The sequence below is a fragment of the Photinus pyralis genome, unplaced genomic scaffold (assembly GCF_008802855.1).
Source record: "Photinus pyralis isolate 1611_PpyrPB1 unplaced genomic scaffold, Ppyr1.3 Ppyr1.4_LG2, whole genome shotgun sequence".
NCBI lineage: Eukaryota > Metazoa > Arthropoda > Insecta > Coleoptera > Lampyridae > Photinus > Photinus pyralis.
In genome coordinates this window covers 19602577-19629094 of record NW_022170403.1, presented here as the reverse complement: position 1 = coordinate 19629094, position 26518 = coordinate 19602577, and the positions used below count along the sequence as shown (strand labels likewise).

The 26518-nt window shown below is 35.4% G+C and overlaps 2 protein-coding genes across 4 annotated transcripts in view; one reads left to right on the top strand and one right to left on the bottom strand.

The window, feature by feature from the left end:
• Positions 1 to 13681, top strand: part of LOC116163591 (organic cation transporter protein-like) — a 35112-nt gene extending 21431 nt beyond the window's left edge. Inside the window, exons 1-5 of one of the 3 annotated variants that reach the window (XM_031477601.1) lie at positions 3943 to 4085; positions 5115 to 5337; positions 11517 to 11651; positions 11918 to 12087; positions 12559 to 13681. In XM_031477601.1, the coding sequence (XP_031333461.1) occupies positions 4040 to 4085; positions 5115 to 5337; positions 11517 to 11651; positions 11918 to 12087; positions 12559 to 13538 (1554 nt within the window). In that variant the 5' untranslated portion in view covers positions 3943 to 4039 and the 3' untranslated portion in view covers positions 13539 to 13681. Of the gene's footprint in view, positions 1 to 3942; positions 4086 to 4938; positions 5062 to 5114; positions 5338 to 11516; positions 11652 to 11917; positions 12088 to 12558 lie in introns of those variants that run through there. The other 2 variants (XM_031477603.1, XM_031477602.1) reach the window with 2 other exon arrangements.
• A 6479-nt stretch (positions 13682 to 20160) lies between these two features.
• Positions 20161 to 22691, bottom strand: LOC116163867. Its single transcript, XM_031477996.1, has 3 exons — positions 22227 to 22691; positions 21073 to 21747; positions 20161 to 21023 (listed from the first exon to the last, which is right to left on the bottom strand). Exons 1-3 carry the CDS (start codon positions 22354 to 22356, stop codon positions 20161 to 20163), a joined length of 1668 nt encoding a protein of 555 aa, XP_031333856.1. The 5' UTR covers positions 22357 to 22691.
• Between the last annotated feature and the right edge of the window lie 3827 nt (positions 22692 to 26518).

Below are 26518 nucleotides of genomic sequence, written 5' to 3'. Positions count from 1 at the left end.
TATGGGCATAGATTTAGCCATATAATACGCAATGCCAAAAGTTGAATCGAATCGATTCAAAATTCACAGTGCCCTTTTCGCATCTCGACCATTTATAAACCGAATTGCAAACTTTTTTACTTATAAAAGTATTTGAATGAAATTTGATACATAGGCACTTGGAATAAAGGAAAATCAAACGCCAATTTCAAAATTTGGTTTTGCGCATGCGCAGTGCCAACTTTTTTATTTATGGAAGAATTTAAACGAAATTTGATACATAAGCACTTCGAATAAAGGAAAATCAAACGCCAATTTCAAAATTTGGTTTTGCGCATGCGCAGTGCCAACTTTTTTATTTATGGAAGAATTTAAACGAAATTTGATACATAAGCACTTCGAATAAAGGAAAATCAAACGCCAATTTCAAAATTTGGTTTTGCGCATGCGCAGTGCCAACTTTTTTATTTATGGAAGAATTTAAACGAAATTTGATACAGAAGCAGTTCGAATAAAGGAAAATCAAACGCCAATCTCAAAATTTGGCTTTGCTAATGCGCAGTGCCAACTTTTTTATTTATGGAAGAATTTAAATGAAATGTGATACATAGGCACTTGGAATAAAGGAAAATCTAGCGCTAGTTTCAAAATTTTATTTTGCGAATGCGCAGTGCCAACTTTTTTATCTATGGAACTATTTAAGTGAAATTTGATACTTAGGCGCTTGGAACAAAGGAAAATCTAACATTAGTTTTAAAATTTAGGTTTGCGCATGCGCAGTTCCAACTTTCTTATTTAGAAAAGAATTGAAATGAAATTCTTCGCATAAACTGAAATTGAAGTAGCACGTCAACAATGGATTGCCCATGCGCAACGCTATCTTTCATATTTGTGGGCGGATTTTTACGATTTTAACAGAAGTTGCATCTTACAAATGGGAAATGAATGCAAGTGGAAATGCGCTTTATGTAAATCGTTTACGATTACTTTTTAACTTGTTTTAATTTTTGCTCATGTTTGTCTATTGATTTTATTTATTTTTTTATTTTAATGCCACAAAGCATCATATAATTAATAATTGTAATTCCTAATTAGAATTAATTTAGTTTTGGTGAAAAAAAATTTTAGTTCTTTAACATTGACATTTTTTCTCAGTTTTTTTGTAATAAAATCTGGCACAATTTTTGTAGGTTGTACGCAGAAAAATAAAGTCTTTCGAATACCTTACTAAAAATTTTAGGTTGCTTTTTGAAAAGGGGTTCGATGGCGTTGTGGTGCTCTAATTTCTCTTCTAATTTTTTTCAAAAATCACATTTATTTTCCGTTTCTGTATGCCTAATATACATATCCAAAATTTGAACCGCATTCGTCGAGCCGTTAACTTGGAAAATTGCCAACATACGTACGTACATACAGACGGATACAATTTTATTTTTTTTTCACTACTAGCGTCTGATGACATGATTATTAACCTTTTTTCCACTTGTAAAGTAGGCTTTCTCGGCATTTGTTCAAAGTGGTTAATAATGTGGGCATTATTAACTAGTAGTCAATAATGAGAACTGTCACGCTGTCACTTTTAGAAAACACAACCCGAAATTTCGCTCAATGAACGTTTAGACAAGTTCTCTAAAACGAATAATTGCCACCATTCGCAATTTCCAGAGAAATTACATACCTAAAATTATCACATTTTGAAAAAATTCGAACGAAATTACTCTTTGAAAAATCTCAATGACAGAACAAAATACGGCCTATTTGACTTGTACTTCCACGTACTTGATTGACATGTTAAATTAATAAACAAAAATTCTGTCCAACCGTTAACTCTCTTATCAATATAATATGTTAATTTAGAGGATTTCAAGTGCTAGTAGTGAAAAAAATAGTATATATACCACGGTAGAGAAGTCTATTATTGCCTTCGCACCTTACACCCCTCGGCGCAAGCGCCTCGAGATGTAATCTTGGTGCTCAGGCAATAATACTGGACTTCTCTACCTTGATATATAATGTACTATTATTATACCTGCATCATAATCGCTGTTTAAAACACGCCTGAGCGTGCGCAAAAAGGTGATTAAAACACGCCGAGCTTTAAAGGTTGCTAAGTAACGTTGCTTCAAATATGACATAATGAAACTATATTTGTAATGTGGGATTGAAATAAAATATTCCCTCGGATCGCTTTTTGCAAATGAAAAAGGTGTCTTTGGCTCGTATCCTTTGTGGGAAGCTTCAACGCAAGTTTTGAATGAATGCACCGAAGGGTAGAAGATTTAAATACCTACCTTTGATATTTCCTTCATATATGACAGCATGAACGATGCATTTAAGACCTTGTTTGGTAGATGCTTCCTATTATTCCACGCCATTTTCATATATTCTTTATAATAGGCTTTTGCATTTGAATGTTACAGGTTCTTCTGTTGCAGAAATAAGCCACTGAATAGACGGTGTATTGTCTTCTTCAACCGAAGTCATTTTATTTACAAAGACAGTGATTTTTAATACGCGAACGTCAAGTGACATTTCCATGGCAATCATAGAATGACAAATAATCAGCCCACTTAATTAGAAATGTATTCAAGTAGAACGTCAATATGATTTCATTGTACTTCCCTTATTTTTAAATTATATTCCAGGTATAATAAAAAATACTATAAGAAACGCGTGTATAATTGGTCTTTAAAGCACTTGCAACGTTTAAAGGCACTCCGCTGCGCGTCGTGCCCTTAAACTCGTTGCGCGTGCTAAAGACTTGATTATACACTTGTTTCTTAATATACTATTTTGAAAGTTCCTTAAAATGATGTAAAACGTTGAGATTTCATGAAATTTTGTCATGTCCCAAAAACGGCGATCGCAATAACTACACTAGCTCATGCTAGGAAGCTAAACGATTCCGTGTACCAAAAAAAGTCAAAGAAAATTAATTTCATTATGTCCATTATATTCTTTACTATTCATTTCTAAACTAATTTTTCTAATATGGAGACCCTTTATGTTAGTGGTAACTGGTTGGGACAAATAAAAGCTGAAAGGAACAAACATCACCAATTTCTATAATAGGAAGGAAGTTCAGATTATACGCACTTCACTATATAAACTTTGTTTCACTATTCGTCATTCGATGAATTCAATTAAACACAAGTTTGGTACTTTTAGACTGGCTATATTATATACTTATACTTTTTTGTGACAAATCCATAAGAGTTCAGATGAGACACAAAACGTCACGTTTATTTGCTATAGTACATACCTAATACTTTTTCTTTAAACGCAGAAAAAGTTATTTAAGAGGGTGATGTTGTCGATGGAAACGTTTTTTAAAATCTAGATTCTGGCAAAACCTGCGTTTAATGAAACATATCAGTAAGGCCATGAAAGTACGCTGGGGAAAACACACATGGTCAATTTTGTAAGTAACTCAGGCTTCTTTGATGCGTAAAAATTTTACCAATCTCATATACCAAAATTCCCCTTTATTTTCAAGGCGGTTTTTCCGTACTTCTGAAATAAAAATGAAGATGTTTATATCGAAATATTTTCTTCTGCTAATTCTGCTAACTATGGATTCCCCAATTCAAACACGCGTAGGTATTAACAAATTGATGACGTTTAAAGTCATACCATTGAATAAAAAAACTTAAATTTTAATAGATTCCCTACAGTACTTCACTATAAGGTAATGCCAGCATCGTGATAATTTAAGTAAATTTTCAAAATCGAGATGTAATCAACTATAATTTTAGTTTAGTTGTAACCTTTCGTTTGCGGTAAAAGCATTTACCAACAATCTGACGTTTACAAACAAACATCATTTTAATATATTTTTACGACATTATATCGACAAAATCTATACAAATCCTTTGTTTTGCATTTTGCGAGTGAAACAGTGGAAGGTGGACCTAATAGATTTGCCTATCGAAATGCAGCAAGTAATCTACGGGGCGACATTATCTTATCTTTCTTCTTAACAGTCGTCAAATAGTTTGTAATACATCAGTTAATTTTAAAGCTTCTTGTAATACAGTTCAATTTTCTTCAAACTGTCGAAATGGCTAAAAACGAAATCCAGATCAATGGCGAGCTGGAGAAATTCAGTGAGTAACAATAACTTTCATTCTTAAATCATTGACATTGATATGAGATTCTTAATTCTGTATTTTATTCTTTGCCCCGTGTGATCATGGAAATTTATGTGGGTTGTTCAATGCTCTTTCTTTCCGCATATATCCAGTAATTTTTTTCTGTCTGTGGAACTTTGACTTCGAACTTTTCCAAATGATTTTAGTGATGTATACAGGATATTATTGTTAATCGACCCGATTTCTTTACTATCTTTTAAGGTGTCACTGAACAAACTTATTTTCAAAATTAGGCGTTTGAGCGTTTATTCTATAAACTGGAATGCTTCCTCATCAGGCAAATAATATATTATCCTATTATTAATTCATGTCTTTTATTTTCATCTCACTAAATCGCGTATCGTCATACCAAAATATAACAAGGCATCAAGTTGAGGTCGAGCCCCCACGCGGCGAACAACTATCATTTTCAGTCAATACAATTATTTATTAATTACGCTTATCTTTACATGCGTAATAATAGAACTATCAATTAACGTTATTAGTCTGAGACTAATTGAATTGAAATTGCTTACGTAGTTATTGCATGTTTCCACAGAAGTATTTACATTACGTTTTTACCTAAAATGTCTCCGTTACAATTTATTACCTACTAGTTTCTATACACAGTAAGATAAGATGTATAAACATTGATATAATCATGGACAAAGCAGCCTAGAAGTTTTGCAAATTTTTGAAATCGATACCTGTTCGAGCTAAAAAAATACGCTCACGCTCCTGTTCATCAACACATTACATAATTTTAGATCTGATACTAATAAATTAAAATCTGCGTTTAATTATATATGCTCTATTCAAAATACCGCACATTCCACGCAAACTCCAGAGTTCATGTTAAATCGTTGTAGATGATAATCTGGAATTTCCTGCCTAATGTGTGTGATGAAAACAATATGATATCCATGTTCTTTTATTTTGAGGAAATACTAGGGTAAAGAAATAAATTGTTTCAACAGTATCTTTAAAGCACAATTTTTGTTACAGTGCCACCAGCAAAAGAAGAACAGAATGTCGACATTGTGGAAAAATGCATGGGTGTTATGGGTCGGTGGCAAATACTTATTTGTGTTTCAGTATTTCTGTGCAAACTTCCAATCGCATGGCATCAACTAAATATTGTACTACTCGCTCCTCCTACAGAATTTTCGTGTGCGGAGAATATGACTGAGAAGTGCTCGTCTAATTGCTCCGATATTGTTTTTGATAGGTGAGTATGAGGTTTTTTTTCCGGTTTTGACTACACTAATACTTGACATTTTGCATTTTGACCTTATAAATTACACTCCTCAAAATCTGTATCTGTTACTTGGTTGACGCCATAGTTATCTTCATAACAATGCAGCTTCATCCCGCTGGATCTCGCCTCTCATTACTCCCAACAAAGTGTAAGAATTTATAAGCGTTTGCGTTTAGAAGTATGAAATTTTAGAGCCCATTAAGGTCAGAAGTAGTAGGAAAATAAATATGAGCGCCCTCCTCCCATTGCTGGTTACTATGGCTATGTCGAAATAGACACTCAGGGGGCTGAATGTAAGAAGACTGGACTACCCTACACTTTGTGATGGGAACAAATGTCTTTAAAAAATAACTACACAACTTTGAACTTTTCTTCTGAACCTACTATTTATCGTTAGTGCACTGAACCAGGCAAATGATTTATGAGGACTTGGCTGACTGTCAAAAGAAGACGAACCAAAAACTAAGTACACACCATGAACATATTAAAAATAGTGAACGAGTTTAAAAATAGTACGAACACTCATTTTCTCGGAGGTCAATGCTGAAATTTAATTAAAGAAAAACTAGAGAATGATGAACTTTTTAATCTCCGTCTCCCGTGTTGTATACGCTTGCTGTTTATAGCGGTATAAATATATATATATCATTAACAATTCTAATATTTGTACAAATTTTGTTCACCTCACCTTGTTTGTTTATTATGAAGTCTAATTAAATATAAACAATAGGTTATTTATAGACCAAGAGACTGGGATTCCGCATTTATAATCCAGAGTGTGAAAGCTTGGTAATTTGTAAATAGTGTGGTAATTTATTATTGAAGAGTATAATGAATTTACTACAACAACCTTTTGGCATCGAATACAAAGGACGCGATTGCTAAGCTGCTTCGTATGAAATCTAGATACGTTTACGATAAGAAGTTGATGAGTTTCTGAACTTGGAGCGAGGAAAAAATAGGGAATTTTACTGAAAGCGCGTTCTTTGCTTCCTTTTTTGAAAAAGTAAAGATGAATCTCTTCTACGCTGCGAATACTTCATATTAAAAACAAAGTTCCAAATTTAAAGAAATTTACATATAAGCAAGTACACAAAATCACTCATTTTCTTAAAATGAAAAATAGAAAGTATAAACCGAAGAAACCGAAAAATTTAATCATAGAACAGGTGTATGATTTTTTAAGCAAGGCATCTCATGTAAACTTCTAGGATATCACGGCTACCATTGAATAAAATGGCTTTAAATTACTCTTACCTATACTTATTTATAGAATGACCGCTGCTGGTAGAAGCATAGAAATTAGAATTATAAAATTAACTTACATCTGACGTACAGAACAAAGGTCATCATGTAGTGTTTCATGTTTGGTTTAAATTACATTAGCAAAAATCTTGTATTTCACAAGGGGCGCCATTTGAGGGGGGCAGGTGAGAGTCGTATTGGAAAAATAGGCACGTACCTACTTTAGTAAAAATGTAATGTATGCCGCATGGACTGTATGTATTTAGTAGACCACATGCCTATGTAGGTAAATGTAGCTAGGTAGTATAGGTACATAGTACATAAACTAGTCAAAATCTCGTCTATATTAAATGCTCAATATTGCGATAGTATATAGATATTTAGCGATATTTATGACGAGGGGGACAGAGCTCGAGGGCCTCTGGCCCAAGGGATTGTAAGTCGCCCGAGGGTTAAATATCCAGTAAGTCCTGAGGTGCATATACAACATTGTTTCCACTACTAGCGTCTGATGACTTGATTATTAACCTTTTTTCCACTTGTAAAGTAGGCTTTCTCGGCATTTGTTCAAAGTGGTTAATAATCTTTTATTATTAAATAGTAGTCAATAATGAGAACTGTCACGCTGTCACTTTTAGAAAACACCACCCGAAATTTCGCTCAATAAACGTTTGAACCAGTTCTCTAAAATGAATAATTGCCACCATCCGCCATTTCCAGAGAAATTACATACCTAAAATTATCACATTTTGAAAAAATTCGAACGAAATTACTCTTTGAAAATATCTCAATGACAGAGCAAAATACGGCCTGTTTGACTTGTACTTCTACGTATTTGATTGAAATGTTAAATTAATAAACAAAAAATTCTGTCCAACCGTTTACTTTATTATCAATATAATATGTTAATTTAGAGGATTTCAAGTGCTACTAGTGAAAAAAATAGTATATATACCACGGTAGAGAAGTCTATTATTGCCTGAGCACCAAGATTACATCACGAGGCGCTTGCGCCGAGGGGTGTAAGGTGTAAGGCGACTTCTCTACCTTGATATATAATGTACTATTATTTTTCATAATTCCAAATAATGTATTTCTAATATACAAATGTGATTGGCATATAATAGGCAAATGGAAAATAAAAAGTATGCTGCAAAAATATTTTTTTACCGTTTCTGAAAATGCAACAAATGTTCAACAAGGGGTAGGCATCTTGAAACTTAAAATTACAGTAGGTATTATACCATAGGCTTGCGTTGCTTTGCTTAGCCCCCCCCCCCCCCGTTAAGGTGAAATGGCGCCTCTGTATTTCACATTTGATCTTCGTCCTCCGTTGCAATTACCAATGGTTGACCGCCACCCAATTTCTACCTAGATTTCTAGGTAACTCTCCCCGTTTGAAATTGAGAAGGTACGAGGGTAGTAAAAACAATACAAATCAATTTAGATACCAAAAGAGATACTGGTTTATTCAACCAAATGGCAAAAATAAAAATTCTCTCCACAATGGGATAGCGTAGCGCACAAATATTCAAAGTACTCCCATAAATACTCAAAATTATAACTATGTTACACAAACATCCTAGTAACTTCAATGTACAATTGAAATTCCCCAGTTCAACAAAACCCCCAATCAAGAAGATAGACTAACAAACTAATTACTGAATCATAATACAACTTTCCACAAATAAATCGATATTCCGTACAAAGATATTAAATAGGTACTAACGTTAACAAATTACTTGGATGTAACATTTAACCCAGAAGGAACAAAATAGTTATTAACTAATACGCTAAAGAGTTACGGAAGTTGTCTCTTTGTTGAGGATCGAATCAAATCTCGTTCATCACCTGGTGAACCAATTCCAGAAAATGGCCGATCGTTATCAGCAGGCGGAAGATTTGTCAAAAGTGTTGGCACTCCCAAGCAACGGTGAATTTAACCGAAGGTTACACACTCGTACGTCAATACAATTGTAGGAAACTTAAGCTGGTCCTTACAGTTGAATTAAATTTGAATTTAAACCAACATTAATACTAAAAATTGGAACAAAAACTTGAACCCTAAAAGAAAGCAAAGGTAACCCTCTTCGTTGATGTTATAAAATGTACATACCTCTTAAACAAGAGGGTTAATTATAGATGAAGCAACAATATGTCGATGGAAAAATGTCGTATAGCAGATGACGGCCGAACCTAAAGAAGTACACTCTTAGTAAATGAAATGTAAACGGCGGTACTTACGGTAAGCCAGAAAAAAACGCAATTATATCCTCTCTAAGGAGTTAAAGGAGAATCCGTTCACTAATTACTCCAGAATCCCCAATTTAATGAATCCAATTGCCAGAGATTAATAAAATATGGATGATGGCAATTAAAATTCCATGCGTTTTAGCTTACACCTCAGCTGTTGGTTTTTAATGACGTGCACTTTGTTACGGCTCACAAAGGGAAGAGGAAAATAAAATTGATTACCACTGTCTGATTGCATTTTTTACGAGTAAATATCGCACTGGCTGGCATATTTTGCCACATTGTCTGTTCCAACTTCCACGGGGGCTGTTTCCGCATTCCGCCAGGGTTTTTGCTTCGTATAGAATCTTGCTAAAGTGAACCGCTCCAGACTTAGCAACAGGTCTAGCAATACAGCTGACAAAGACATAGTCACGTCAAAGATAACAGAAGCTTTTTTTAAATATATTTAACTGGATTAATGCGCGTTTTTGAATAACTGAACACATGTGTTTTCTTTCCGCGTACACATGCTTAACGCAACAATAATGAAATCTTATCGCACTGACCGGAGATAATATAATAATATATAACAACACCCAATTAAATCCAAAAGATTAAACGTCAACTTAAATCTTTTAACGCGTAATTCAAATTTACAATTACAAATCAAAATAACAAAGCGATTATTTAAACAAAAACCATTGACTTGTGAATATGTCTTCAATCTAAAATTAGCGATCACATTTAAAGTCCGCATGATGTAGTTTACACAACAGTGTGTAAGGGTCTTTATCCGCGTGTAAAATCACACGTAGAAATGTTTTCAACCGAAACAGGCTTTATAGTCATACATTTTGTCCAAAATTAAACGTTATAGTTTTCCCCATTTAAATCTGTCTTTGTCTGCGTTAAATCTACCAATCCGAACAGCGGAAGAAATTTACTCAGTACCTACCATCATTGAATAAGAATTTCTTTTAAAATGGTAATGCGTTCTCATATTCTGATAAGGTCCATAAATCGATGTATTGTGCGCCATTTTAATACCAGCAATTTTTGGGGGATACGATTCTGCAAACTATCCAATCACTATTACTTGCAGATGTTTTTTTTTACAAAAGGGTGCAACAATAACAGTCTATTGTTTTATCCGTACAGTACCTTGTAGACATGTATTGCCACCCTGAGAAAGCAGCCTTGGCTGAAACACCACCCATTTAGAAATAAAGGTTAACAAGTTAAAAAGTAATCGTAAACGATTTACATGAAGCGCATTTCAACTTGCATTCATTTCGTATTTGTAAGATGCAACTTTTGTTCAAATTGTAAAAATCCGGCCACAAATATGAAAGATAGCGTTGCATAATGTGCAATCCATTTTGATGTCCTACTTCAATTTCAGTTTATAAGAAGAATATCATTTCAATGCTTTTCTAAATAAGAAAGTTGGAACTGCGCATGCGCAAACCTAAATTTTGAAGCTAACGTTAGATTTTCTATTGTTCCAAGTGGCTATGTATCAAATTTCATTTAAATCCCTCCATAAATAAGAAAGTTGGCACTGCGCATGCGCAAAACCAAATTTTGAAACTGGCGTTAAGTTTGGTTTTATTCCAAATGGCTATGTATCAAATTTCATTTAAATCCCTCCATAAATAAGAAAGTTGGCACTGCGCATGCGCAAAACCAAATTTTGAAACTGGCGTTAATTTTGCTTTTATTCCAAGTGGCTATGTATCAAATTTCATTTAAATCCCTCCATAAATAAGAAAGTTAGCACTGCGCATGCGCAAAACCAAATTTTGAAACTGGCGTTAATTTTGCTTTTATTCCAAGTGGCTATGTATCAAATTTCATTTAAATCCCTCCATAAATAAGAAAGTTAGCACTGCGCATGCGCAAAACCAAATTTTGAAATTGGCGTTAAATTTGCTTTTATTCCAAATGGCTATGTATAAAATTTCATTTAAATACTTTTATAATTAAAAAAGTTTGCAATTCGGTTTATAAATGGTCGAGATGCGAAAAGGGCACTGTGAATTTTGAATCGATTCGACTCAACTTTTGGCATTGGTATTATATGGCTAAATTGCGTATTGTATGCCCATATTGAATTTCATGCAATTCAGTTCATAACTAACGGAGATGTAAGAGCGAGCGGACATTTCTAAACAAAGTTATCGTTCACACGGACAGATAGAGGGACAGACAGACAAAGGAACAGACGGACAGACCAACAGGCAGACGACAGACAGCAATGCAAAATTATAAACGATCTACAATAACTTTTTTTGTAAGCGGTACAGAAAAAATTCCTTCCTTGGTACAAGACTCGACACCATAACGAACCAAATAGCGAAAAAAGTAGAATAATAGCTCTTAAGATAAAAAACTGGTAGCGTCTCAAAACGAGCGGACGGACGGACGAACGGAAGGACGCACGGACGGGCGGACAAAGTGGCCACAATAGCGCATTTTTTTTATGTTGAAATGCGCTAAAAATAAATAAATAGGAAAAGTAATGAATACTAGCAATCAAGCTGCCTAATGATTCTACAGATACTAGTAACACTTCTGGGCATTAAGCCTTCCAGCAACACCATCATTAAAACTTTAGCAATGTTAATTTTACTTTCGTAAATAAAATCTAAATTATGTTTCGTTTACAGATCGATATTTACCAACACGATACAAATGGAGTGGAATTTGATTTGCGATAGATCACAATTGGTAAATTTTGCACAAACAATTACAATGTTGGGAATCCTTATTGGAAATTTTATTTTTGGATTATTATCAGACAAGTAAGTATAAAACGTAAGCTGTAAGGCAAATGCCCTCCAAAGTCCCTAACTCATTCATCTTTCTTTCGAACTAAATTAATAACACCTCAACCACAGTTGTTAAATTTTAATTCACATTAGAGAAGATTCCATTAAATTGGTTCTCCATAAAACAATTTTGTGGCATTAGTTCGATGGGTTTGTAAATACGCTGTAATTACGGACTATTATAAGCTACTTTGATGTATAATATTATTTTTCGCTATAACCAATGGCATTTTTTGTAGATTCGGACGTCGTAACCCACTGATATGGGCCGTCATTATACAACTAATATCTGGGACGGCAACTGCATTTGCCCCATGGTTCTGGCTGTTTTTATTGCTAAGATTCATTTCAGCCGCTGCAACCGGTGGAACTATGGTCACTTCTTTCGTACTCGTTATGGAAATTACTGGTACGATTCGTTTTGCAAAAAAGATTTTACATAACTTGTTGAGGCATTAACCGGCCTTTCAAATGAAAGTTCTTTGGAATTCCCCTTGCACGATAATTCATTTCGCAAAACTCGCCTGGTAGCTTATACTTGGTTTTTGCATTTAAATTAAAGGTCACTGAGAGACAGGCCTTGATTTTTTATTAGATTCTAACAGTACCCACACCTGGCTAGACAATTCACTTATTAAAATACAGGAATTATGAAATAGTCAACTCTTCGCATACTAATTTAATATGAACCATTTGAATTGATTAACAATCGTCGGTCACATAAATTTACTTTAGTAAACGAGTAGGTAGAAAATGTGTAATCTATTCTTGAAATTAATATACACGTCACGGTTACCCAACAAACCAAACCCAGAAAGTACCAAACACTCATGTCTGTTAGTTATACTAAATAACCCTTGCACATAATCACTTGTTACAGGGATCAAATGGAGGACCACGTTAGGCATACTGTACCAAGTTCCGTTTAATGTGGGCCACTTATCCCTGGCACTGATCGGCTACCTCATTCGAGATTGGCACTACGTTCAGTTGGCGATCACTCTACCTTCCCTGCTGTTAATATCGTACTACTGGATCATCCCCGAGTCGCCTCGATGGTTGTTGGCACTTGGTCAACCCGAAAAAGCAATCAAAGTGATGGAGAAGGCGTGTCGCTTTAACAAATTAGAGACGAGCTCTATTACTGAAGATGTACACATTTATATGAAGAAACATAGCATCGAGCAAGCTACGGGAACGTTCATGGATCTGGTGCGCACCAAAAGTATGAGAGTAAAGTCAATATCGATCTTCTATAACTGGGTCGTTTGCGGCCTTTGTTTCTTCGGAGGCGCACAGTACATGGGCCAACTCGGCGGTAACGTATTTGTCAATATTGCTATGTCTGCCGTAATACAAATACCGGGAACAATATTTTCAATTTGGTTCATGCAGTCCATTGGAAGGCGATACACTTTGATGGGTTCCGATTTTTTGGCGGGTTTGTCGTTTCTCTTAATCAGTTTTGTACCGGAAGACGCTCACTGGCCTAGAGTACTACTGGGCACACTCGGAATGTTTGGACTATCCGTCTGCTTTCCCACCGTGTACATCTATTCGGGGGAGTTATATCCAACTGTTATCAGAAACATTGGAGTTGGTACTTCGTCTATGTTCGCCAGGGTGGGATCAATGCTGGCACCTTTCGTTGCCGGACTTGCATCTTATCAACCTTGGTTAGCTCCTGCCATTTTCGGAATTGTGCCCTTAATCGGCGCTGCGTTGTGCTACTATTTACCAGAAACCAAAAATTGCGTACTACCTGAAACATTGGAGGACGCTGAAAAATTTTCAAGGCAACGCAAAGGTAGCGTTGCACCAGGGCTTGATAGTACGATTCAGTTTGAGGCTCGCTCGTAGGCCAAATTCAAACTTTGTGATTAATATAATTAAGATACTGTGTTTGTATGTTCCTTTTTTGTACTTTGTAAATAGATTTATGAAAATAATGTATTTCTAGTTATCAATGATAAATAAAATTTTTATTGTTCGGTACTTATTCATCGTATGGTTTTATTTTACTTCTATTTTGTCGCTTATAAGCCACAAAGTGACATTCCTCGAAAAAGATGACGTTTACGTTGTCAAATACGAGCGCAAATGCCTACTTTGGATATCGATTGTAGAAAAACACGTTTTCGTACTTCCGAGACTAAAGTGACAACTTCACTCCATTATGACAAGGACTGAAGTGTCACTTTTTGTCCCGCCGAGATTAAATTTGGACGAAAATTGCTAATATAGTTTTAAATAAAGTTTTCTCTTTCACGCTATTATTAAACATAAGTAAATCAGATATTTAGAAAAAAAGAATCTATTTTTTATTGCTACTGTTGCCACCTTAATGTCTTTTGTATCAGATTTATTTGATCTTGACTTTGTTTAAATAATCGTTTTGTTTGTTTTATATATAAGGTTCATGTCTAAATAATTGCATTGTGTTATTTTAAAGTTGATCTTCGGTCAATGCGATAAGAGTTTCTTTATCGCTACAAAAAGCTAATTAAGTTTGAAGATAGCAGGTATCGCTAAACAGAAGACACAGGTGTTTCATTTCGTTCGACGACGGATGAATTTGGATAAAGAAGTAGAGGCGGAAGGTGTACATGGAAAGAGTCGTTAAATAGAACAGACGGAGGTAAAACGAAGGTATTTGTTTTGGTGGAGGTTTTTGGTGTTGAGCAGCCGTATCTAAGTGATTGTTCACACTTGATGTGGTGTCACATCCAGACAAATCATGTGCAAAAATAAGAACATTACAGATTTCACGCAGAAGATCTCTTGGTTGGCTTTGTTTTGATTCTGGAGGATCTGCGACGCATCCGAGAAGGCGTATAGGGCAGCAATCTATCCAAGAGCGGAACAAGGGCAACTGACGTTATTCTCACCGCAAAATGAGGTGGCACCGGTCAAGAGAAAAGCAACTGTACCCAAGTTAGAATTATGCGCGGTGCCATTATTGGCAAGACTGGCACAGAGAGCAGCAGGTAACACTAAATGTTGAGAGTGCCATTGTATTTTGAGCGACAGCAGTATACCATTAGCATGGATCAAAGTCATCAGATGGAATACATTCGTATCCAATCGGGTGATAGAAATCAATAAACTGGCACCACATCAACAGTGGAATCACGTCCTTGCAGAATTGTCAAGGGAGAGTCCGGGAATCACAATAGAAAACAACGCCATATGGTGGAATGGACTGAACTACTGTAAATTATGTCAACGGGACGTTTTATTTGGTATCAGCAACTGCAGTAATGTTGAATCACCCTGTATGTGTTAATTAATTTCTTCAGTCGATCGCTTGTGTGTGGCATTTGTCTGCTGGCCCTGAGCGCCATTAATCCAAAGCGAGTGGGGTGGATGGTACTAATATCAGTGTTATAAGATTATGTGTGCCGTACTTGCTGACAGTCATAACGCATTTAGTGAATTACTGTATTTCACATTCGGTCTTTCCTATGTGCTGGAAGCAGGCACGGGTAACACCTTTAGCAAAAACAGCCACCCCCACCAGCCATAAAGATTTACGGCCAATTAGTATATTGCCAGCCTTATCCAAGGTTGTTGAAAAAGTCATCTGTGTGCAAAATGCATCCAAAGTCCAATAACATCATACCAAAAAATCAATCCGGCTTCAAAGACGGACACAGTTGTAATACGGCGTTATTAAACATAGTGGATGATATTATGCGCGCAACAGACAAGGGTAAAGTAACGGTATTGGTGTTGTTGGACTTTTCGAAGGCATTTGATACGATCAACCATGGTTTACTTCAATCTATGTTAAAGTATATTGGTCTTCGTCCTACAGCTGTAAGCTTAATTGCTAATTACCTTTGTAATAGGACACAAATAGTTTCCGTAGGCGGTAATATTTCACAATCGTTACTTGTGAAGAGCGGTGTTCCGCAGGGGTCTGTATTGGGTCCCATATTATTCACCATATACATATCGACATTTCCTGGCGTTCTTCATTCTTGTTTGTCTCATTTTTACGCTGATGACACTCAAATATATTACTCTTTTTTACCCCATGAGGTGCACCAAGCGTGCGTAACCATGAGCGATGAGTTGGAGCGCGTGTCAGGAGTGTCGGCAGCGCACGGCCTCCTTTTGCAACCCTGATAAATCGAAAATGGTACTTTTCGGTAGTCGTCAAAATAGGTTTAAAGTTATGGATAGAATAAATATAACGATAAATAATAGGCCGTTGACGTTGGAGGATTGGGTGAATAATTTGGGGCTTACCATGGATTCAGGATTCAGACTTGCGTTTTGATCATCATGTTTCAAAGTGTTTGCGAAGCGGTTATGCAAGTCTAAAACTTATTTATCAAAACCGACACCTATTTGGCACTCAGCATAAGAAACTTCTTTGTAACACTTTGGTACTATCCAGGCTCAACTACTGTGACTCTCTGTATGGTCCATGCCTTGGTTCGGTTAATATAAACAGAATTCAGAAGCTACAGAACTCGTGCTTAAGGCTAATATTTGGAATAAGAAGGCGAGAACGTATTAGTCATAAATTGGTTGAGCTCGGATGGTTGAATATGAAAAATCGTCGCCTCTTGCATGCCACAGTCTTATTCCACAGTATCATAATAAATAAAACACCGACTTACTTGTACGAGAAAATTAATTTTCGAACGGACGTGCACAATCTTAATTTGAGGTTCAAGGGATTGTTAACGCCTCCGATTCATACAACACAAGCGTTCAAAAAATCTTACACCTATTATATTACACATGCGTATAATGAACTACCCATGAACCTTAAATCGCTTTCCCTAAAAACCTTCAAATCCATTATTCATAAAGATCTGCTTAGGGTACAAACAAATACAGTTTAAGTAAGTGCTCCATTTCTCCATTTCTAAATTTTCACATATTTATACCGGTAAGATTATAGTACACCTAAATTGATGCAATTTATATTTATCTCTTTTTTTTTCTTTTTTTCTTATATTCTATACTTCTTTTATAATGTAATTTTCGTCTTTTTCACCGATCGGAATTCAAATAGCAAGGTTAAGTGTAAGAACAGATGGCATTATTTTGCTGCTAATCTGAACTTCGCCTTGTACTAACTTTATCTGTTGTTTATTTTTCTTGTTTTTTTAATAAAGGCAATATTATTATTATTATTATGGTCGGTGTATCTTGTGAGAACTCAGGTCTAGCCTGGTTAACTAATCGCAGGGATTAAAATCAAGTAACGATTAGTGTCTGTGTCTGTGTCTGGTGAAGTTATGTAGGGTCCTAAAAAATAAAAAAAATAAAATACATAAATAAATAAAATAAAAATTCACACACTCACATTGGAAATCTAGAGATAGTATGTAATTCATACTTACCAACATAGCTATTGATGGGCACAATAGCCAACGCTATCAGGACAAAACAAAACAAACAAAAAAGATCATTATAATAATTCCTGTAATTTTATTAAATGGAGTCAAAGATCATACTACCACAGATTAAAATAATCCAGATATATCACGCCATGTAAAAATATGCTGCGCGAAATTTGGATTTCACCGCCAAGTGTGTTAAATCCAAATTAACTTTCTAGTACAGTTTCAAACCCAAACATTAAAATTAAAGTTCATTCTTTGTTAGAAAGATTTCTGCAACGTTCCTACGAAATGGCAAAGCAGAAGAGAGAAGAAAAAATCTTTTATTTATATAACATAATACCTAAAGGTATAATGTTACACAGTCTGCGATAAAAGTTTATCATTTATTCTTTGTAGTGAGTGAACTCCACTTTATAGTACGACAATCTCACAAACAAGTTGTAGCTTTGTTTATTCATTTGCAAAGGTTGTAACTAGTAGAAAATTGAAAAATGTTAAACATAGCTAGGTAGGTTATTCCTAATGTCCTTAATGAGTTAATATCTGATATCTGTATAGGATGAAATAATATTATTTACTATAGGTACCTACCTAATCGTTATTTAATATGGATTTAAGGTTTTGAAAAATAAGTACGGTAAATGCTTGTTATTTCAAAAAATCCATACTGGCGTACGATCGTTTTAATATACGTTCAGATAGCTGGCTATCGCGCGATGGGCGATGAAATGCTGTGCGATGCGATGAATTCAAACCTCCAAACGTTTATTAAGACAACTATTTTATGCGATGCGATGCTACTTTGGGCGATGGTCTGAAATTCAAGCAAGTTTGATTGATCACCACTCATTGCAAGCGAAGTAGACAGTGGCTTTATTAACGAGCCCTAGCGAGTTTATAATTTTGCGGTGTCTGTCCGTCCGTTAGCACGATATTTCGGTAACGAATGGGCCGATTACGATAAAATTTAGTAGATGGATTCTTTATCAAGTTTGTGGATCGGAGTTCGTGAATTGGCAATGTAGCCCAAAAAATAAGGGAGGCCATTTGACATCTCCGTGAGTTATGAACGGAATTGTATGAAATTCAATATGCGTATAGATTTAGCCATATAAAACGCAATTCCAAAAATTGAGCCTAATCGATCAACATTCACAATGCCCTTTTCGCATCTCAACCATTTATAAACTGAATTGCAAACTTTTTTATTTATGAAGGTATTTTAATGAAATTTGATACAGGGACACTTGGAATAAAAGCAAATTTAACGCCAGTTTTAAAATTTGGTTTTGCACATGCTACAGCCATACCCAGGAGCTCGTTTTCTATATTTGTTTATTTGATTCTCAATATAGGTAATTAAATGTGGTCCAAAGTCATTTGAAAATAGACTTATTTTACAACAACCGATATCAATTTCACAAAAAGGTGATAAAATTCACAAAATACCGTTCCTTTCATATTGATGTATTTACCAATTTACGTTTTTATACGGTTAAAGGTTGATTCTCACTATACATAACGTTTCCATACCATATCCATTCCATAACCATTCCGTAAATTATTATAGGGTACGAAATTGACCTTTAAGTGATATGTGCGTAAGACATTAAGTCGCGCGCTAATACACATTCGCCTTCCATATGTGAACGGAAAGGAGAGTGTGTATTAGCGCGCCGCTAAATGTCTTACGCACATATCACTTAAAGGTCAATTTCCTAGATATAATAATTTACGGAATGGTTATGGAAAGGATATGGTATGGAAACGTTATGTATAGTGAGAATCAACCTTAATTTGGATTCTATATATATTTTATAGAGAACTTTCCGCCGGTAGTATGTGCCGTCTATTATATAAGTTTCGTTATTGTAATGTACATAGAACGGAGAGTGGAGACTAACCTGCGACTACTTTCGTAAATATGGAATATGGTACAAGAAATTCTTGCGATTAATTGCATCGCATGGCAACTTGTTAGAAAATGCAAGGATATTTGCTTGAGATTAATCGCATCGCATCTAAAAGTACCTCATCGCGCAATAGCGTCCTATCTGAACGTAGCTTAAGGCATATGTACGTCAACTTTTTGATAATTTTTAGTATTAGAAGAAATTATAGCTTATTGATTTTTAAGAATGCGAAGTTTAGCATGCGCTGTTTCTTTGACGTGCTGTGTAGATTGCCATTTACACCATTTGAAAATTTTTGTCCGAATCAATAATTGCAACAGATACTGCCTATGAGCACTACATTCGCCGACTTCTAAACTGAACTCTGGGAACTGTACACTAATTAACTTAGAAATACGTGAATATATATACAACCCTAATCCACTTCGCTCCGGTTTAAATCTTAAACACTTAGAAATTATTTTTAAGCTATGTTCAACTATGTCTACTAATACCGCACTTGGTGATCTTAAACCTACTGATGTCACTAATTTGTTATCATACATTTTTTTCACAATGAGTAATTGGTTCTTCTCATTTAACTGATCTTGTGATATCAACAGTTGTCCACAACCATTACACTTGTATTTATCAATACATTTTTTTGCTAAGTAACCTGCAAAATACACTGTTGCACAGTCCTCTAATGTCACTTCTTTTGGGGTAGAAGAAGTACTGCAACTGGAGGATATTGAAGATGACGAAGAGGACCTTTCATATTTTACGGATGCACAGTTTGCACTTCCTAAATCATCTACTTCCCCTTTTTCAACTAGTTTCGGAAATAACATCTCATCCTGGTCCTGCTCACAATTTGACGTTTCTGGAGGCTGCATAAGACGTGTCAACGTAATTATTCGTAAACTGGTTCTGAAGACTCTACTGGAGGGATTTCTGTTAAAACCACCTCTTTGTCTGATACAGGAGAAAAGGTTTTCCAATACGTCTTGATTTAATCGAGACGTGAGCAAAAAAGTTGTATCTTCTTCATTAAAGATACTAATAATCGAATTTATTGTCAAAATAAGACCATCTATAGAGGGAGGTTTCGAAACCTTACCCTTCCTATCAATTTTATGTAACGCACAGAGGACTTGTTTGGCTGTGTTGAGAGTATTCCATGCTAATGTGTTTTCCTTGGAAAGTGCCGAATTGTAGGGATTCTTACTGTATGGAACCCTGCTGTTCAAAAGTTTTATTAATTAGCAATAGAAACTCCGCAGTATTTTCAGCGGAACTGCTGGTAAGCTGACCCGTATCAATGCACGTTCTTATCGCCCCTGACATGCTATTGCTAAAGATTTGCAAAGCTAACTTACAGTTCATGCGTTGGAAAGCGTTTGGATTTATGTGAGCGTCGGTTATTTTTACCAAAGCCCTAGCACTACCACTGTTTTTATCAATTTCATAAGTTTGTACAATATCGCTAAATGACACCCTTTTATCGTTTATAATGTAATCACCATTTAATAAATTATTTCGAAGACTTTTAATGAGATGAGGCACGTCATACACTACATAGATTTGCTGTCCTTCAAAAAAAAAGTATGGTTTCTCTTTTGATACCAAAAGTTGCTTAAAGGTGGACACATTTGTGGTTTCCTGATCGCATATTATTGCCTTTAATTGCAAGCCGCAGCTCTTAATTTTTATGATGGCGTCTTGAATTAGTGTTGTCAATTCTTTGGAGTTAGGACCTGTATGCGACAAAAAATATGCAATTGGCAACTTCCATTTCGAGTGTAGCCCTCTAAGCATAAATACCATTGCTTTTTTTGCTCTTTTATTCCTCCTGCCGAATGGTAACCCAAGATCTTCATATCCTTCTATGCAGTCTAATGATTTTGAATATTCAATGATACTCATGATGGACATTTCATCTAGACACAAAACACATTTTTTCTCAATACTGTCGAATGTTTGTGCCTTTAATTGCAGCTGATGAAAAAACTGCTTTGTAAAACCCGGCTTAAATACCGAAGCACCTATCCAACGCTTTATTGTGGCTAGAGAAGGTAATTTAAAACCTGCAAAATAAAATTCCATAGATAGTCGACATCATTCGAATAAATTTACCTTTTTGCAAAAATCCTCGATAAGTTGATGGTGAGCTGTAGTACAACCATATAGCAAATTCCTTTTCATTTTTATTCCAGGAAGTATTATTTTTGTGAAATAAATTCATGTCGACAAAGGTTTTCGGATCTTTTTTTAATAGACTATAGCTGTATTCTGCTGAATTTGAAGACAGGGCACTTAAAGTCGCATTCTTCTTTTTCAAAGATTTCTTTAGGCGAGACATGTCTGCTCTTTTTCTTGAGAGAAGTTTTCGTTGATTCGACAGGCAAAGTCGAAGTTTCTTCTCTTTTGGAGTATCATTTTTAAACTGCAGCTTTCTTTTCGCGTTTTTTTCCGGTGGAGAGGGAAGGGAAGATAGTGAGTTTAACCACACCGATGTATCTGGGCTGATATTTAGCGTTTCCATTGTGTCAAAGGATGTACTAGGTTGTGGTGAGGGCGATCTTAGCAATTCGTGTGGAAATTCTTTCTTTCTGGTGTAAACTTTCAATGGTTTATTCACATGTAAATGTTCCTCGAAATGTTCGGTGTCAAAATCGTATTTCATAGGCACTGTGCCTTTAATGAGCCTTTCATTGGAAGATTTTGTGAAGTCTTCCAATCGGAAATGTTTTTCACAGATTTTTTTATTTTTTAATGAATTCGGTGACAGTGGAATCAGATGTGTAGCCCCTGTAAAGACGTGCTTTTTTATCTATAGGGAAGATTTATTTGATGATTGTATATAACTGGGCCACCGTGAAGCTGGTCGCCAAAAATTGGCGATTCGAAAATGTATAATGTCAACTTGATGAGAGCTGAGAGCACCAAACAAATTCTGCATAAATCCCCAAAGATAAATGAATTACCTTCTTCAGAATTCAGTGTAGCAAAACTTGTTTGGATGATTCATGGTATCTCTCCCGTTTCTGGAAAATCCGATTCCAGAAAATCACAGCCGGTCAACTTCATCATAGTGTACCGAAATGATTTCGGAAAACCTCCGGCGATTAATATAAGTACCCTCTTCTAAATTTAATGTAGGTATCTCAAACCAGCAAAGCTCAATTTTTAACGGCCAACTTCATGGCAGCATTAATTGGTAATAGTTCATATTATGTATGATTTACAATAAATGATCAAATACTATCAATGAAACAAGAATGACTAACCAGCATTATTAATCCAAACGCGGCACAGGTTTTCATCCTTAAAAGGAAATCCATACATTTTAAGATTGGGTTCCACTCGTTTTGAAACACCACATTGAAAGTACTGACAAACATTTCCTGCTTTGGCCATTTTTATAATTAACACAAAAGTATCTAGGTATTTAAAACAATAATAATTGTAATTACGATAGACTATTTAAAAAAATTAAAACACAAAAATACGTCTTTATAAACAGAAAATGTGTCTGAACTGTTCAAGTGTTAAGCTTAAAGTGTCTTTTTTTATATTCCTTAACGGTTAAGTAATGCGATTCCCTTTAAACCTTAATTCAAAGTTCATATTCGGCATCCCACAATAAATGGTTACACAATGCAAAACAGTCCGTTGTAATCCGTATCCGTAAAAAAATAACGAGAAAATTTATTTGCGAATATCCTAACTTTCGTAATTATAATAGGTATGCACCTTACATGGGATATCCTGACCTACAGATAAAGTGTTTTGACGGAAATATGATATTCTTTTCTTTAAATCATTTTATATTACACATGCCTTCTCAAATGTATTACAGTACAGTTTCCAACCATTCGTTTACGATGAAAAAAGTGCATTTACGAGCTAAGCATTTGAACATTTTACGGTAGTAGCGCTAGCAGACGGATTTCTGTTCAGCGCAAGCATTTCGTATATCTCATGAGCCGTCTGTAGTATTTTGTCTGTGATACTACACTAGATAGCCAGCGTATATGCAAGAGTTGTTTCGCGTTTAAGTAGTTCCATAAAAATATTTATAGGGGGCTTTCAAAGTTAAGAACGTAACTGATTCATCCGAAGCCGTCTTCGTACGAGTTCGAATCATATCATAAATACAAAGAGTGATTATTGTCTAAACACGAGACACATAAACATGACCTACTGAACACTCCTCACTATCATTGGGATAAAATTACATTTGTACGTGGGCGTCATTCAAGACAAGGTAGTTTCTATTACAGACAGGACGTTACAATGAAAGAAATAATTTGAAAGGTTGTACACAATATTCCTTTTGCTTTTTTTTAACCAGCGCTAACCAATACATTTTCCAGATTTTCGGATTAAATTAATAATTGCAAAAGCGTCTTTTTTCTTAGCATAATTTCTGAAAACTTTTAGTTTCACGTATCTACGATACTTAGATTTGTTGTAATTAAGCATTTTATGATTGGGATAAACGAGATATCCCGCTTAGCCTCCTACATAATAAAATTGTATCCAGCTAAAGTGAGTCGGAACTAGAAGCGTCTGTGGTTATAATTTCAAAGAAATATCTCCATAAATATGAAAGTTGGCATTGCGCAGTCTGCGCAAAATATGGAAAATATGAAACTGATCGAAATGGGCAAATATAGACCATAACGGCTATCAATTAGCGAAAACCCGAAGTCTCTAGGTGGCCCAGGGGCCGAGATCTCGATGGAACGGACGGACGGACAGACAGAAACACGAGCACATAAGCTTTACCTCAACTTCGTTGTGTTACGATAAAAAATTTAATTTAAAATAAGATGTGAATATTCGGAATTTTAATTTACAGTAAGGTAACCAGATAAAACATCTATTAACACCCACACAAGGTTGCGCTTAAGAATGACACCGATATCCCATACAATAGCCCTTTGTTAACTGTGCTTTGCCATTTCGCGAGTCTTCTTACCCCGCCAGGTAGTTTGTACTATTCTCATAAAAACATAGCCGCTGGAGGACGCAGTCGACTTATGTGGCGGGACAAATTATGAGAGTCTAAAATTTATACAGCGCTGTCTATCTAGTGTAGTATGATCTTTGATGGAGTTTATTGTGTAAGTGTTTCTTTGGCTTTGCGTTTGAGTTGAATACGAGTGGGTTGTGATAACGTGGTGTGTTTCTGTGAAGAAGGAGTTTTGTGTTTTTTAACTGTGCTAGGACATGTAATTTTATTGGGTGGACCTGTCTTTGTGGTGCATGTTGCCTTACTTGTATTTATGGTGTTTCTTTGTTCTTGAGGTTGTATTTGTGAGGTTGCTTGGGTTTTTGGTGGAGATATTACAGTATTTTGTGAGCTAGTAGTGCTGTTTAGATTTTTGCGCTTCGGTTGAATACGAGTCGTTTGTTTCTGAGAAGAAGGAGTATTATGTTTTTTAACTGTGCTAGGGCGTGTAACTTTATTGGGTGGACCTGTCTTTGTAGTGCATGTTGCGTTACTTGTATTTATTGCGTTTGTTTGTTCAGGGAGTTGTGTTTGTGTGGTTGATTGAGTTAAGGGTGGAGATATTACAGTATGTTGTGTCTCATGTTGTGAGTCTAAAGTGCTGTTTAGGTTTTTGCGTTTGGGTTGAATACTAATGGGTCGTGATAATGTGGTTTGCTTCAGAGGTGAATCTCTGATTGTAGTATATGTTGTATCATTTGTTGTACTTGTTTGTTCGGTAAGTTGTATTTGTGTGTTTGTTTGGGTTAGAGGTGGAGATATTACAGTATGTTGTGTACCGTGTTGTGAGCGAGTACTGTTGTTTACATGTATACGTTGTGGATCATTTGTGTATGTAGTATCTTGTGTTATGTTTAGAAATTTACGAACAATATGGCATGTGTTGATAATGACTGCTTTTTGTAAATGTTTGTATGTGTTTTTGTCTAAACCTAATAGTTGTAAATTGTGGTGTATTGTCTTTGGTATAACTCCGGTAGCACTAAGAATAATGGGAACTATAACAGTAGATTTCATTCTCCATTGCGTCTTAAGCTCGATAGCTATAACGGTGTATTTACGGTGTTTTTCTGCATGTGTTTTAGTTAAGTTGTTAGTGTTGGGTATGGCAATGTCTATAATACAAATGGATTTTTGTGTTTTATCTATAAGTGTAATATCTGGTCTATTATTGTGGATAGTTTTGTCTGTGAGTAGTGTCCTGTCCCAATATAATTTGTGTGTGTTGTTTTCAAGTATGATCTGTGGCGTGTATTTGTAGTATGGTGTCTTATCTGTTGTGAGATTGTGTTTAAGTGCTAATTTTTGATGTATGATTTTAGCTACCTGATCGTGTCGATGTTTGTATTCAGTTTGTGCAAGTCGTGTGCATGCCGATATTATATGTTGGATTGTTTCTGATGTTTGTGAACAGAGTCGACAAGAATCGTTTGTCACTGTTTTGTCTTTATGTATGTGTTTTTTATAGTTACGTGTGTTAATGACCTGGTCTTGTATTGCTAACATGAAACCCTCAGTCTCCGGGAAGACATCACATTCAGACAACCAACTGTGCGTTGCTATAGAATCAACACAATCCTGGCTAACCTCTTGTGGAAATCGTCCATGTAAAGGCTTTTGGTTCCATGTTTGTATGTTATTTGTGATGTATGTAAGTTTGGATGTGGGTGGGAGTATATTAGTTTCGTGTAGGTTAAGTGGTGTGTAAGATTTGTCTTACATTGCATTTAATCTTTAATTATTGTTACATTAAACGTACAATTTGTTTGTTGTTTCCTATAGAAAGAACACGTTCTTCATTTAAACCTGAAGCAATAGAGATCAATGAGTTTTTCTTAACACTTTCCAATTACAATTTTGTTCTGTAAAGAATCTTCGATATACAGTGGCGTACGTAGAAATTTATTCGGGGGGGGGGGGGGGGAGTTCGTGGCACATACAGTCACCCAGTGCGTACTAGAAGGGGGAGGGGGGGTAAGAAATAGAAATTGGGTTGCAGGTTGCTGATGCTGGTAGTCATTTATCTATTTATTATTGTACAGGCGAAAAAGATTAGATTAGAACGGTATTTTATTTCTTACTGCTGACAGGCCCCTTTATTGCTTTTGCTTTAATTAGTCAACGAAAACTTTGAATAATAGGTATATTTATGGGCAAAAAAACCAATTTCGACAAAAAATTCAAACGGCTGTAACTTTTGATCTAGTAGTCCGATCTTGGAACTGTTTGAAATTATGGATTCTACATGCCACATTCTATAAGAAAATATTTTCCGGTCGATCTGAGACAATTTTTTTTTCTGGGCAAAAAAAAAGGCAGTTATTACCTTCCTTTTTTACCAAAAATCGGCTGCACCAAAATTTCTCGAGAAAAAACTTTTTTTTATAAATTTGGGTGCGTAGAATCCAAAACGATTCGTACTTTTTCGATTAGACGTCTCAATCAAAGGTTATGGGCAAAAAAATTCCTGTTAAAAAATATAACATTCTTATTTTCGTCATTTCGTGAAAGGCAGGACGCAGGTACCTCACCTCAGTAGCAGTACTGTACCTGATACCTATT

Coding starts and splice junctions, on each gene's coding strand:
- LOC116163867 (XM_031477996.1), bottom strand. CDS start 22,356: ATGGCCAAAGCAGGAAATGTTTGTCAGTACTTTCAATGTGGTGTTTCA. Junction 21,748..22,226: donor CGTTTGGATTAATAATGCTG/GTTAGTCATTCT, acceptor ACGTCTTTACAG/GGGCTACACATCTGATTCCA. Junction 21,024..21,072: donor TCGAGGATTTTTGCAAAAAG/GTAAATTTATTC, acceptor TTTATTTTGCAG/GTTTTAAATTACCTTCTCTA.